Raw genomic sequence first — 15,707 nt, forward strand, 5'->3', positions numbered from 1 at the left:
CCTGCCGCTGGAGGGCACCGAATTGTAGCGTGTAACATGTTGGCTTACAACGTCACCATGTCAGTGCGTAAGAAACAGCGTGCTGTAATCGAATTCCGATTTCTATGAGTTCGTCCAGACATGGAGTACACTCTCCTTCAGCGTGACAGTCCCAGACCGCACGAGCTCTGCGACATCTGCAACAATTCGCTGTGCTCGATCACCCTCTGTACACTCTCAACTTCGTCCTATCCGATTTTTATCTGTTTTTTATTTGTTAATATAACCTCCAACAATAACCAGATTGTCCACTTCCGTATTGCTGCTGGCCATATGTTCTCTTGATTGTTATCTTTATGGGTATACTGTGAACACTTCCATCTTTTAAGAAGACAACAACCATCTTCATAGGGCTCCATGCCAGGTTTGATGAATACTCAAGCACCCTGTCACATCTCGACTGATCAGTCAAATTACTCAATCTTGATCCCACATAAAATGTCTGGGGCTGTTAGGAAGAGCAGGTGAAACTGTGAATTCTCGGTCACGTTGTGTAGCATACCTCTAAGTAGCTACAGGTCCAATACCTGGTGACCTACATCCAGGGGTACATCTCTGTAAGATCACACAACTTAAACACAAATATTTTTGTACAATGCATGGTGTCTTATTAAATGAAAATTACTATGGGTGGCTCAGTTATGGACGAAAGTATACACTACTGGCCATTAAAATTGCTACACCACGAAGATGACGCGCTACAGACGACAGAAAGAAGATGCTGTGATATGAAAATGATTAGCTTTTCAGAGCTCTCACACAAGGTTCGCGCCGGTGGCGACACCCACAACGTGATGATATGAGGAAAGTTTCCAACCGATTTCTCATACACAAACAGGAGTTGACCGGCGTTGCCTGGTGAAACGTTGTGATACCTCGTGTAAGGAGGAGAAATGCGTACCATCACGTTTCCAACTTTGATAAAGGTCGGATTGTAGCCTATCCCGATTGTTGCTTATCTTATCACAACATTGCTGCTCACGTTGGTCGAGATTCAATGACTGTTAGCAGAATATGGAATCGGTGGGTTCTGGAGGGTAATACGGAAAGCCAAGCTGGATCCCAACGGCCTCGTATCACTAGCAGTCGAGATGACAGGCATCTTAACCGCATGGCTGTAACGGATCGTGCAGCCACGTCTCGATCCCTGAGTCAACAGATGGGGACGTTTGCAAGACAACAACCATCTGCACGAACAGTTCGACGACGTTTGCAGCAGCATGGACTATCAGCTCGGAGACCATGGCTGCGGTTACCCTTGACGCTGCATCACAAACACGAGCGCCTGCGATGGTGTAGTCAACGACGAACCTGGGTGCACGAATGGCAAAACGTCATTTTTTCAGATGCATCCAGGTTCTGTTTACAGCGTCATGATGGTCGCATCCGTGTTTGGAAGCTCATTGGAAGCGTGTATTCGTCATCGCCATACTGGCGTGTCACCCGGCGTGATGATATGGGGTGCCATTGGTTACACGTCTCGGTCACCTCTTGTTCGCATTGACGGCACTTTGAATAGTGGACGTTACATTTCGGATGTGTTACGACCCGTGTCTCTACCCTTCATTCGATGCCTGAGAAACCCTACATTTCAGCAGGATAATTCACGACCGCATGTTGCAGGTCCTGTACTGGCCTTTCTGGATACAGAAAATGTTCGACTGCTGCCCTGGCTAGCACATTCTCCAGATCTCTCACCAACTGAAAACGTCTGGCCAATGGTGGCCGAGAAACTGGCTCGTCACAATACGCCAGTCACTACTCTTGATGAACTGTGGTATCGTGTTGAAGCTGCATGGGCAGCTGTACCTGTACACGCCATCTAAGCTCTGTTTGTCTCAATGCCCAGATGTATCAAGGCCGTTATTACGGCCAGAGGTAGTTGTTCTGGGTGCTGATTTCTCAGGATCTATGAACCGAAACTGCGTGAAAATGTAATCACACGTCAGTTCTAGTATAATATATTTGTCCAATGAATGGCCGTTTATCATATGCATATTTTCTTGGTGTAGCAATTTTAATGGCCGGCAGTGTAGGTACCACACCTCACATGGATACACACTGTTGGAAAAAAGTCGCAACACCGAAAAATAATTGATGTAGAATAACAAAATTTCAGGAATAAATTTATCTAGGTAATATATTCAAATGATTAACACTGCAAGATAACAAGTGAAACTAAACGTGAGATAAGTCATGGCAAATGTGAAATGCTGGTACAGTAATAACCAGTGTAACTGCGACAATGTTGAACACAATAATGCAAACGTGCATGCATTGTGTTGTACAAGTGTTGGGTGTCAGTTTGTGGGATGGAGTTCCATGCCTGCTGGACTTGGTCAGTCAGTACATGGACGGTTAATGCTGTTAGTGGATCACGCTGGAGCTGTCGTCCAATGACATCCCATACGTGCTCGACTGGAGACAATTCTCGTGATTGAGCAGGCCAAGGCAACAGGTCAATTACTCTGTGGACCGTGTTGTGTTGTAAAAGCAATAAACGGACGAGCATTATGCTGCTGGAAAACAACTACTGGAATGCTGTTCACAAACGTCAACACAACAGGTCGAATCAACAGACAGACGTACAAATTTGCAGTCAGGGTGGTGGGATAACCAACAGAGTATTCCTGCTGCCATATGAAATTGCACTCCAAACGGTAACTCCAGATGTGGGCCCACTGTGTCTAGCATGCAGACAGGTTAGTTGCAGCCCCCCAACTGCCCTCCTTCTAATCAAAGCACAGCCATCACTGGCACTGAGACGGGACCAGCTTTCATTGACTACTACGGTTGCAGGTTCGAATCCTGCCTCGGGCATGGATGTGTGTGATGTCCTTAGGTTAGTTAGGTTTAAGTGGTTCTAAGTTCTAGGGGACTGATGACCACAGATGTTAAGTCCCATAGTGCTCAGAGCCATTTGAACCAGCTTTCATTGGAAAACATAACAGACTTCCGCCCTGTCCGCCAATAAGCTCTCGCTTGACACCAATGAAGTTGCAAAGTGGAGGTGGTTTGGGGACAGTGGAAGGCACGCTACATGGCATCAGGCAGGGAGCTGTCCTTGACGTAGCCGATTTGCGACAGTTCGCTGTGCGACTGTGATGCCAACTGGTGCTCAGTTTGCTGCTGCAACTGCGGTAAGATGTGCCAGAGCCTTGTTGTTGTTGTTGCGGTCTTCAGTCCTGAGACTGGTTTGGTGCAGCTCTCCATGCTAATCTATCCTGTGTAAGCTCCTTCATCTCCCAGTACCTACTGCAACCTGCATCCTTCTGAATCTGCTTAGTGTATTCATCTCTTGGTCTCCCTCTATGACTCTTACCCTCCACACTGCCTATGGGACTTAACGTCTGAGGTCATCAGTCCCCCAGAACTTAGAACTACTTAAACCTAACTAACCTAAGGACATCACACACATCCATGCCCAAGGCAGGATTCGAACCTGCGACAGTAGCGGGCTAATGACCTCCTTCTCGCCTTAAAGGCATTCTTGACTAACATCATGTTCAATCCCAAAGCTAACTAACGCTCAAGCCCGTTACAGCGTGTGTGTGGCGCAAATGTGATTTGCATCCGCATAGCGGCGCTACCAGGGTCAGTCTTAAGTAACTGGCATGAAACGTGTAGATGTAGAAACAGACCTACGAACTTTCGTTTTGTCACACAACTCCTTCTTGATGGTGAGATTTTTTTTCTACCAGTGCATATCCTTCAGCATTCCTGAAGTAAACGTACTTTTTGATAATCCTGCATCAAGTGATGTTTTCGACTTCGATACAGCAAGTGTGTTCTTTCTTTCACTATCCAAAACCGGACTGGTTCTGCTTGCATAGGAATCTCGCTAGTCAACAGCGGCAGACCTTGTGAGTTGTGACCCACAATAAACACATTCAGCATGTTCCTACTCTCGAGATTTAGTCGTGGTTAACCAATATGGTGTTCCGTGGGAATTTAATATCCAACCCTGGCCAACCAGAAGCTTTGCACATAGGCACGCATGGGAAATCGTGCCTTCTACCAAAATAATTACTGTGAGCCAATCATAGATCTTTTTACTCAGATTTAAGCAAACACTCCTGCATGCCATGGCTGCAACCAATAGCCAGTCCCATGATCTCAAGCTCTGAGTTTTACCTGGGTTTCAGACCTATCTTAGCAACAAGGAATTCTTCTAGCATCACGTACAATGCAGTTTTATGGAATGCAGGCCACCCTATTACATGTTTCCTGTGTGGACACAGGATATTTCAACTTTCCTGTTCTATAGCTGCTTAGGGGTGGCTTTTAGTGCCGAATAATATTATGACACTCCGCTTCTTCTAACTCAACGTCCTTATCGAAAGCGAGCTACAGAAAGCCCCACAAGCTGCAGGAATTAACAGGTCTTCCTCACCATAATAAAAAGCAAAGGAGTAGAGGAAGTAATTAGTAGCACAATCATTGGCAGAAGAAAATGCTGCGTGCAGTCTTTATACACCGTTAATGGAACGACTGTGCTGACTATTGGTATGTACATATTACAGAAATTATTTCCATAACAGTTTGCGCCTAAAATGTCATGTACGAAAATGAAGTAGTCAACATCCCCACAGTTTGGTAGCTCGTTGGTCCTAGTAATCAACGAGTGGCTCCAGCTGGGTATGCCATACCTCAAGAAACTTGTTGAGTTTCTTCTTCGCTGAATTGAGGTCATTGTCATGGCTAGAGGATGTGTTACATGGTATTAGACTGATGTCTGATTGTTGTCTGGTGTGTTTACGTTTCCCTAGATGGCATCTCTGGAGTGCTAGGTTAAAATATTTTGAAAAGTCTAGAAATGCCAAATTCACTGGTTGTCTTTATCCATGACTTAGAGAATATCGGATGTGAACTGTGTTAAGGTGTGTCGATGTGTCTCAAATTGCAGGTGTCTTTGAAATTATGCTAGTTGCCACGGAGGATGCTTTTTTCATGTAGGCAGTTTTGATTAGACACAGGATATGTTGAAGAATTCTATTGCAAATAGATGTAAGAGATACAGGATAGCAGCATTACATACATGTTAACTATTGTGCTACTGGGCACGTAATAGATGTTAATGTGTTGTTGTCTTTGCTGTTGCAGCATTCATTGTGCAGTATTCCTTCCTGGCGGCGTTCTTCTGGCTCAACGTCATGTGTCTGGACATTTCCTGGGCCTTCAGGTGAGTAAAGACGATCTAAACGAACTGTACTCCTCACCTATGGCTTATTGAATTTCGTTCGAGATCCGTGGAACTTTTAGATGCTAACCAAACGCTGTTAATATAGTTGAAGGAATATTCCGCGGACACTTCAGGATATTTCGGATATACTTAGGATTTCTTTGCAGTTAAACACTACAATTACATACCCACAATTCTCTTTCGTTAAAAAATGACAACGATTAGTCTAGCAGACGTTTTGTGTAAGGAAAAAAATCCTTAGAAAGAAATAATAACATTCTAGAAGTGCTTAAGTGTTCATTTTCTCCTTATGTAAGAAGACAAACGTCACGCTAGTTCGAAGACTGACCTTGCAACTGGTCACGCATGAAATGTGGAACCCAGCATAATTGAAAAGGCGTACTACGTTTCTCAAGGGCCTGTTTGAGCAAAATTGCCTCTAATTGCTAACGCCGTTTGTCTTTCAAATTTTTACTGAACACTGCTGATAAAATGTTGAAGTCCAAGCCTCTAGGACGACAGTACCTTTTCGGGAGTTTTAATGAGTTGCTTCGCACTTCATACTGGGTACATTCCTAGATTCAACTATAATAATACGGTTGTAGATACTTCCGGTCTCGTTCTGCAGTTGAGAACTTCCAGGATATAGGTTTTTCTGGACAGAATTTGTTGTTAATTTTATTTTTGTAAAGTGCAGTTTAAACTCGTTCAGTTACCAAAAGACAAAACAGTGTTAGAACTTTCTTGATGACTTTCGTTTTATGGGAATCGGGCGTGGTCCAGGGCATTTTGCTGTGTCTTACATTTCGTCTCCTAATGCTAGTGACAGCTTGAGAGGTTATAAAGACTAAAATAGTGGTTTCATACCAAAGCTAGCTCAACAACTCTCACTGTTGATGTACATCTGTAAACCGGTAGGTTCATGGCACACACTGCGGTGTTGTATGACTCCATGATGAGTGTTAGAATAACTCATTTGCGCATGCCAGCTAGCGGGAACGTCAGGATCTAACAGCATTAAGCGTGAATAAAACTTGTAGATATACTGCTTGCAGCGCTGCGTTAAACATTTCTATAAGTTATTTACCATTTTCACTATTAACAGTGACTTTTCCAAAAGCAAATGTATTTCGAGTTAAAAACATTAAAATGCTATCATGATCCATCCACTAACCAATGTAATCTCATATTAAAGGTTTAACATAGTGAGACAGTTATTACAGTTATAAGTCGTGTGTATATCTTAACGCAGCGTCGCGCAGGGCGAACACATACCCAGACTATATTCATATAGTATTTAAAACTGAGACACTTATCAAATTGCAACAAGGCCTTAGAAACTTCTAATCGCTGACACACGCCACAATATGAGGAAAGGGAAAAAGCTATCACTTACTATGTTTTTGCCGTTCATGCAGTAAAACTGCGGCATCAGAAATGACATTTTAATTTATTGCTTCTTTAATGCTACTCTATTCGTAATCCATTGAACAGACAGTATCCACGTATACCACTTAATGTACCTGCAAAACTGTATAATTTTACGACACATAGTTCGGGAGATACGACGTCAAAAACACTTTGATGAGGGGAAAACCAGCTTGTGCTTAAAATGGAGCGCAAATAACCCACTTTATAATCATTCAGTGTTTGATAATGAAAACACTCAGAGACTTCCAACAAACTTTAAACATAGTTTCAAACTTTTTGTTAACTTTTTCTCGCTTCCATGTTTAACGTCAACTATAAGGAGAGTTCAAAGAGTTGCCATTTGAGGGCGTTGCTACAGCGTATATACACTACTGGCCATTAAAATTGCTACACCAAGAGGAAATGCAGATGATAAACGGGAATTCATTGGACAGATATATTATACTAGATATCTGATTAGATTTTCACGCAATTTGGGTGCACAGAACGTAAGAAATCAGTACCCAGAGCAACCACTTCTGGCCGTAATAACGGCCTTGATACGCCTGGGCATTGAGTTAAACAGAGCTTGGATGACGTGTACAGGTACAGCTGCCCATGCAGATTCAACACGATACCACAGTTCATCAAGAGTAGTGACTGGCGTATTGTGACGAGCCAGTTTCTCGGTCACCATTGACCAGACGATTTCAATTGGTGAGAGATCTGGAGAATATGCTGGCCAGGGCAGCAGTCGAACACTTTCTTGTCGCCAAACACGGATGCGACCATCATGATGCTGTAAACAGAACCTGGATTCATCCGAAAAAATGACGTTTTGCCATTCGTGCACCCAGGTTCGTCGTTGAGTACACCATCGCAGGCGTTCCTGTCTGTGATGCAGCGTCAAGGGTAACCGCAGCCATGGTCTCCGAGCTGATACTCCATTCTGCTGCAAAAGTCGTCGAACTGTTCGTGCAGATGGTTGTTGTCTTGCAAACGTCCCCATCTGTTGACTCAGGGATCGAGACGTGGCTGCACGATCCGTTACAGCCATGCGGATAAGATGCCTGTCATCTCGACTGCTAGTGATAGGAGGCCGTTGGGATCCAGCACGGCGTTCCGTATTACCCTCCTGAACCCACCGATTCCATATTCTGCTAACAGTCATTGGATCTCGACCAACGCGAACAGCAATGTCGCTATACGATAAACCGCAATCGCGATAGGCTACAATCCGACCTTGATCAAAGTCGGAAACGTGATGGTACGCATTTCTCCTCCTTACACGAGGCATCACAACAACGTTTCACCAGGCAATGGCGGTCAACTGCTGTTCGTATATGAAACATCGGTTGGAAACTTTCCTCATGTCAGCACGTTGTAGGTGTCGTCACTGGCGCCAACCTTGTGTGAATGCTCTGAAAAGCTAATCATTTGCATATCACAGCATCTTCTTTCTGTCGGTTAAATTTCGCGTCTGGAGCATGCCGTTGTCGTGGTGTAGCAATGTTAATGGCCAGCCCGACTCCGATGCAGATATATAAGCACCGACATGAAGTGTGGCCTTCGGACGGCAACCTTCTGATCGTCCCTCATATTTAATATTTTAAGTCATTTGTAAAGTAATCAAGTCTAAAGCTGTTTTACGCATGGGAGCTCGATTCTTAACAGAATCTGGGGTTTTCTGGCATAAGGTAAGAAAGGAGTGATGCCAATTGCACCCAAATCATCCCCTATTTTGATAGTCGCAGTATGCGGTGTTCAGAATGGATAAGACAAACATTTACACGTGGTTTCAAGGTAACACATTGTAACAGGAAGAATAGTAAGCCCCAGTCGTAGGACTCTACGTGTTCTTTCAGGTCCCCCTTCCCCCCGTCCTTAAACGCCAACCACCCCCTCCCCCCCTCCCCGTCAGTCTGTCTGTCTGTCTCTCTCTCTCTCTCTCTTTATTTCTTTCTTTTTTGTTTCAGAAGCACAAACACAACACACACACACACACACACACACACACAGGTAGGTAGCCAGCCAGGATGCGTACAGTCTCCTAAATAGGTTATAAAATTAATATCAGTAACAGTACATAGGAAATGGAGAAAAACCGAATTAAGTTAGGTGATGCTGGAGGAGTGAGATAAGGTAAGAGGACTCAAAAATCAATGTTGCTTTTTAGGCAGGAAAATACGTGATGACTCAACAACTAACGAAGATATCAAAAGCAGATTAATGTGAAGTCGTAATGGCATTGTTGGTTGGGAGACCTCGAAGGACAAATTCAGCCGACTAACAGGAAATGTTTTGCCTTACATTCATGGACAATGACACCTTTGCTTCGCAAAGTGTGAGAGTAGTGTGTTATAAGCATATGAGGTAAACGCAGCTGACTATCATGGGTGCGTGTAGTGTGGTGTTATGTTTGCGCCATATGATGATGAGAGAAGGAAGAGGGTGGTAGCTGGTGCCCGGCACATCCCTTACTTCTCTCGAGTAGCACAAACAGGGACGTCGAGCTCAGTCCACATCCGGCACCATCAGCACTGTTATATGCCCTCACGAGCGCTGTGGCCGGCACACTGCACTCGTCTTCGGGAGTACAACGGCTCAAATCCGTATTTGACCATACAGATTTAATTTTTTCCCTAGATCACTCCGGGGAAATGCTGGGATGGCTCCTTTGAAAGGACACAGTCGATTTCCTTCAAACAGTCCGAGCTTGTGCTCCGTCTCTAATGACCTCGTCGTCGACGGGACGTTAAACCCTAACCTTTCTTTGTTTTCACTTTATAAGACACTCCGGAAAAGTTTGGAGTATAATGTAAGACATTGGCGCAAAAACTGGTGATCAGGTACTTTTTGCCATCAGCTCTTCTCTCCTTTGCCGCAAAGACAAAGGGAAAACAGTCAACAGCACGTGGCATACACAGGCAGTCAACCCATCCAAGTACTGGCCACGCCCAACACTGCTAGCTTCCGTGATCTGACGTGACCCGGTGTATTCAACGAGGCAAGGCCGTTGGCTAATGCAGACAATAGCACAATAAATCGAGCTGAAGAAAGAAAAAAAGGAATTAATGCGTGAACGATAAGAAGTAAAGGCAAGAAGAGAATAGATACTTTTGAAGTATGCCATCACAAAATAATGATCAAGATGAAATGGGTTCGGGCAACTAATGAAGAAGCACCGCATCGATATGCAGACAAAAGATATTTGGGGCTTAACTTGACCAAAAGGGTTAATATATAGCATCCTGACACACCAATCTAGGCGCTCCAGTCCGGAGCCGCGCTGCTGCTGCGGTCGCAGGTTCGAATCCTGCCTTGGGCATGGGTGTGTGTGATGTCCCTAGGTTAGTTAGGTTTAAGTAGTTCTAAGTTCTAGGGGACTGATGACCACAGCAGTTGAGTCCCATAGTGCTCAGAGCCATTTTGACACACCAAGGAGCAGCAAATTTCCCAATGTAGGGAAGTGGGGAAGTAAGGTAAAGGTGAGGTGTGTGGCGCAAGACCGTCACCGGACTACCGGCATTACGTCACTAGAATGCTGTCTTACAGTTCGCCGCAGCGCCAGGACACGGCTGTGGTCTAATTTTGACAATAGGCTGGTTTGACTTGGAGCCATCATGGACAGGAACGAGCAGCAAAATCCCCCGCAACTTTTCGAGATTAAACTGAAGACCTCTAGGGCCGGAGTGTAGCGCTCTACCAGCTAGACCACCACAGCTGTCAAGTGCGGAAGGGGAGGAGGGGGCCGAACGGCGAAAACATTGTAGAGGAACATCACGGGGTGTATACAGCAAGTAGGTTCAGTTGGATGTAGTCACGAGTGGTAAAGAGTACTCGGACTACAATGACACTGTTCCTTACGTATACAGGGCGTCCCAGTAGGAATGTTCAATATTCACGGAGATGACGGGAATGACCATTTGCAGCAAAAACGTCATATTCATATATGCCCTATTCCACATGGTTTTAAAGATAAAAGACATTTAATGTACGGTACATTGTTATTTATTTTCAGAATTATTCAATACTTTTCATATTGAAACATGTGTACGTGTACAATAGCTATTGAACATTGCAACATGCCTTTTGCAGAGCATCAATCGAAGAATACGTATTTTTACCACATTCACCTCAAAAAAGTATCGATCCTGGTAGTAAGACTAGAAGACATTTAATGTACGGTACATTGTTATTTATTTTCTGCATTATTCAATACATTTCATATTGACACATGTATACATGTACAATAGCTATTAAACATTGAAAATGCGTTTTGCGGAGTATCAATCGAAGAATACGTATTTTTACCACAGTCACCTCAAAGCAGTATCGATCCTGGTAGTTGGCCTACGCTGCACCGTTTCAACAGTGTGTTGCTGTTCCTACACAAGTTGTTGAACTACACGCTCAGAAGAAAATGTGGCCTTGGAAGAATACCTGTTTCAAGTCATGTGCTGAAAACTCAGGTCAACCAGGAATTCGAGGTGTGGCAAAGCGCCACCGATATTCTTCTACGGGAGCAGGACCACTGCCAACACAGCAAAAGATAAACCATATCTGCTTGTTCTACATTACTATAGATGCGTGGCACTTTAGCTAGAGCGTGTACAAACACAGTTAACTGATGCTTCTCTGTGATACTTTCTCAATCCCTCGCACTACTCCACTCACAACACACCGCGGAAGATAGTATGTTCGACGGGCTAGTTTACAGGCAGAAATACAACCCGAACAAAGGGGCTGAAAGCAACGAGATAGGTCAGAAAAGATGGGTGGATAGGACACATACGTGTGAACCACAAACCCAAAAACAAATGTACATTAAATGTTCTCTATCTTGCAAACCATTCGGAATATGGCATATGTCCATATGAAATTTTTTCTTCAGATCATATACCTGAATACTGACAATTCCTTCTAGGACACCTTGAATAGGAAGTGAGACCATATATTCCAAATACCATAACTTGAGAAACAATGTGTATTACTAAAGGGCTGACTGGTCATCCGCTATAAGTTACAGGTTGCTTGTCTTCTAGCGGAAACAAAAAAAAAAAAAAGATTTTTCGTACTTCTTATAATTATTAAAAGTAATTAAAAGTTTAAAACCCTACCATACTGTGCACATAAGAGATATAATTTTACACAAAAAGTCATGCACTAAACACAGAAGCTGTGAACATCTTGACGCAGCGAAGCTCATGACGCGTAAATTACCCAGACTCTTTCATCTAGTATTTGAGAATGAGAGTACGTAACAACTTCGAACAATCTTTATTTCGATACGTTTTTTCGATGACACCTTACACAAAATAATGGAATAAGTTTATCACTTACTTTTTTATGATCATGCCTAAAATCAGCAGTCTGACATTATGCACAACTTAACAAAAAATGAATGAACATGTGAAGAGCTTATTGCTTTTTCGATTTAGTAAATTTGTTTTTACTTTTTCATTAATCTGTGGATGAACAATCCGGATCTAATGAAACCAACATACACTACGTAATCAAAAGCATCCGGACACCTGGCTGCAAGTGACTTACAAGTTCGTGGCACCCTCCATGAGATATGCTGGAATTCAGTATAGTGCTGGCCCACCCTTAGCCTTGATGGCAGCTTCCACTCTCGCAGGCATACGTTCAATCAGGTGCTGGAAGGTTTCTTGGGGAATGGCAGTCCATTCTTCATGGAGTGCTGCACTGAGGAGAGGTATTGATGTCGGTCGGTGAGGCCTGGCACGAAGCCGGCGTTCCAAAACATCCCAAAGCTGTTCTATAGGATTCAGGTCAGGACTCTGTGCAGACCAGTCCATTACGGGGATGTATTGTCATGTATCCACTCCGCCACAGGCCGTGCATTATGAACAGGTACTCGATCGTGTTGGAAGATGCAATCGCCATCCTCAAATTGCTCTTCTACTGTGGGAGGCAAGAAGGTGCTTAAAACAGCAATGTAGTCCTGTGCTGTGATAGTGCCACGTAAAACAACAGGGGGTGCAAGCCCCCTACATGAAAAACACGACCGTACCATAACACCATCGCCTCCGAATTTTGCTGTTGGCACTGCACACGCTGGCAGACGACGTTCACCGGCCATGGCCATACCCACACCCTGCCATAGAATCGTCACATTGTGTACCGTTATTCGTCAATCCTCACAACGTTTTTCCACTGTTCAATCGTCCAATGTTTACGCTCCTTACACCAAGTGAATCGTCGTTTGGCATTTACCGGCGTGATGTGTAATTATGAGCAGCCGCTCGACCATGAGATTCAAGTGTTCTCACCTGCCGCCTAAGTGTCATAGTACTTGCGGTGGATCCCGATGCAGCTTGGAATTCCTGTGTGATGGTCTGGGCGGTCTCTGTCAGTCAACAGACGAGGTCGGCCTGTACGCTTTTGCGTTGTTCGTGCCCTTCACGTTTCCACTTCACTATCACATCGGAAACAGTAGACCTAGGGATGTTTAGGAATGTGGAATTCTCGCGTACAGACGTGTGACACAAGTGACACCGAATCACCTGACCACGTTCTAAGTCCATGAGTTCCGCGGAGCGCCCCATTCTGCTCTCTCACGATGTCTAATGACTACTGATATGGAGTAACTGGCAGTAGGTGGCAGCACAATGCACCTGATACGAAAAAAGAATGTTTTTGGGGATTTCCGGATACTTTTGATGACATAGTGGAATTATGGTTTTGCATCTTCAGCCATTTAGGTTTTACATGTTTAACGCCAGGTATTTAACACAAAAACACGTTTATAAAATGATCAGATGTTACAACCCGTTTCGCACATGAGAGTTCGATTATTAAAAGGTACGCTCGTGGTGTTGATGGTGGGGAGCTTACGGGCAAATCATAAACGTGATGATGAAGCGACGAAGTATGGAGGAATCTGGAGAAACACTAACGGAATCTAACAGGAACTGTGATGTAAGGTTTGTATAAGGATATCTGTACCACATTAAGATCGTCGGATTTGTCCCGAGAACCGGTTTCTTTCACGTGGAGCATTACGTGAGAAACCGCCAACGTCCCGTCTGTTTGTTTGTCGTCCTTTAGTTCACGACCTTAGCAGCGCCGGGAACAAGCTTTTGCAGAAACTTTCCATGGGTCCAGTTGCGGGCTCCGCGAGAGCGAACGGAAACCTTGGAGGAACGAGTTCTGTTAAGAAGATGTGCCGTCTGAAGGCACAGACCAGTGGCAGTACCGTATACTTACAGTAAGAGCACTCTCAGCGAGGTGGCTGATGGGATTTACAAATCGGAAGCAGTCGGATTAATTGATCGGTATTGTATGATTTCTCCTGGTCACTACCAGATGTGGCTAGCAGACAATACTGTGCTGAATCTCGGAACCAGACCGCCTGGATCAGCAGAAGAGACCAGTGACCTTCGTAACGGTGCAGATTACAGAATTAGAAGTCTTTGCACGCATAGGTTTATTAAAATTTATGTACACGTGCCAACATGTCGCTGCAGTCCTCGTCGAATATGATGGTGAATGCAAAATTGAAACCAGTCATGAATTTTAATAAAGTAATGTACGACCAAGACACTGGTTCATATAATTTAGCTGTGTATCGTGGTTCTACGTCTACGAAAGTTGCAGTTAACTCGGAGTCGGCGATCGCGTGCTCATAACTAGGAATTTTGACTACGTCGCCTTGTTCCAAAGTTTGCCATTTAACTTCTCCAAGTCTTCCTGTTACACACTACACAACCTATTACGACTCTAGCGCGTCTCGCAGTACGTAGTCATAAGGACACTGTAAAGTCCGTTTCCAGTTCAGCATTAATACTGAAATACTTCATCCCAAATATCTAACACATTCGCAGATAACACTGACGTAAGCCATATACGTTGCAATGTTCATTTCATAAAGGAACATTACCCACATTCAGTTTAAATAACCCCATTCAGCTAAGCCATTAGTAAAAAGCACATCAGAAAACAAACATCCACCACAAGAGTGAGCCACCGGTAACAATAACACGACGCCTATAAGAATAATCGATTTCATATATGCATCGCCTCACGACGTCACATTTGAAGAAACACAGCAAAATATTTTTAAAAATCAAAATTAGAAACAATGTTACTGCTGGTTCCACTCACGACTATTCGAGCTATGCTCTTACATTCATGGCTAACCTCACCCTCACAAACTTGAACATTACAAAAGCAGACAAATAACTTTTTAAAAAAAAACGTGATAATTATAACCAATAAGCGTTTCACTCACAATAATTTAACTTGTGCCGCCCTTCAGTTTCGGCCTAATCTTATCGCGAAAGTCCTGTCAAATACAAAAACAAACAGCCAACTATTTATGAAAAAAAGAAGAAAAATATAACAGGTACTAGTTTCTCTATCGATAATTCAATCTATGCTTTCAGGTTCCAAGTAAGCCACACTCTCCGACATATTTGGAATAAACAGCATTGTTTACACTAGTTACTAAGACCATAGAGTATAGATAGCTATGGAATGACCATTTGGAAGCGTCGAACGAGAATTCTGTCCGCAGCATCAGATGCAGCTCAGGTCACCTCATTTTGTGACGACGCATTTTAGCCTGTATAGAGCTTAGCGCGTTTTGAGCGTTGTAATTCGCTGCTGCAGATGTACAGCGAAACTTTGTAAATGCGTTTTACAGACACCTTAAAAGTTTGATACCTGAAACTGAAGTTGGCTTAAAGATGTGAGGAGCAATGGTATTGTGCTTTTTCGCCACAGTATCATAGCTCAGCTTCCACTTCATTTACATTTTTCCGTAACGGCGTAAGAAGTGACAGCCAACAATACGTTTTCTACTGCACGTATGATTTTGTCGAATCTCTGTTTTCAATAATTACGTCACAGTGACACTGTAGACGGCGTCGAAGTGTCACGGAAAATCAACGCATTTGAAAATATGAAATTGTTACAGTAAACACGGTAAGCGATTTGGGCCACCGGCTTGTCCATTATTATTCTCAGTTTTCTTTTATTTAGGCTTGGGTTTTTTATTTGCAAGTAAAATACCGATATCATTTTTTCGCCATCTCATCAAGCAAATAAT

The 15,707-nt window shown here is 43.7% G+C and overlaps 1 protein-coding gene across 2 annotated transcripts in view; it reads left to right on the forward strand.

Annotated features, from left to right (window-relative positions):
* Nucleotides 1-15,707, forward strand: part of LOC126100632 (probable G-protein coupled receptor Mth-like 1) — a 406,527-nt gene that overhangs the window by 269,760 nt on the left and 121,060 nt on the right. For both annotated transcript variants that reach the window (XM_049911258.1, XM_049911259.1), the window contains exon 6: nt 5,143-5,221. In XM_049911258.1, coding sequence (XP_049767215.1) covers nt 5,143-5,221 — 79 coding nt within the window. The remainder of the gene's footprint in view (nt 1-5,142; nt 5,222-15,707) is intronic.

The sequence above is a fragment of the Schistocerca cancellata genome, chromosome 9, assembly GCF_023864275.1.
Source record: "Schistocerca cancellata isolate TAMUIC-IGC-003103 chromosome 9, iqSchCanc2.1, whole genome shotgun sequence".
In the NCBI taxonomy this organism is placed as follows: domain Eukaryota; kingdom Metazoa; phylum Arthropoda; class Insecta; order Orthoptera; family Acrididae; genus Schistocerca; species Schistocerca cancellata.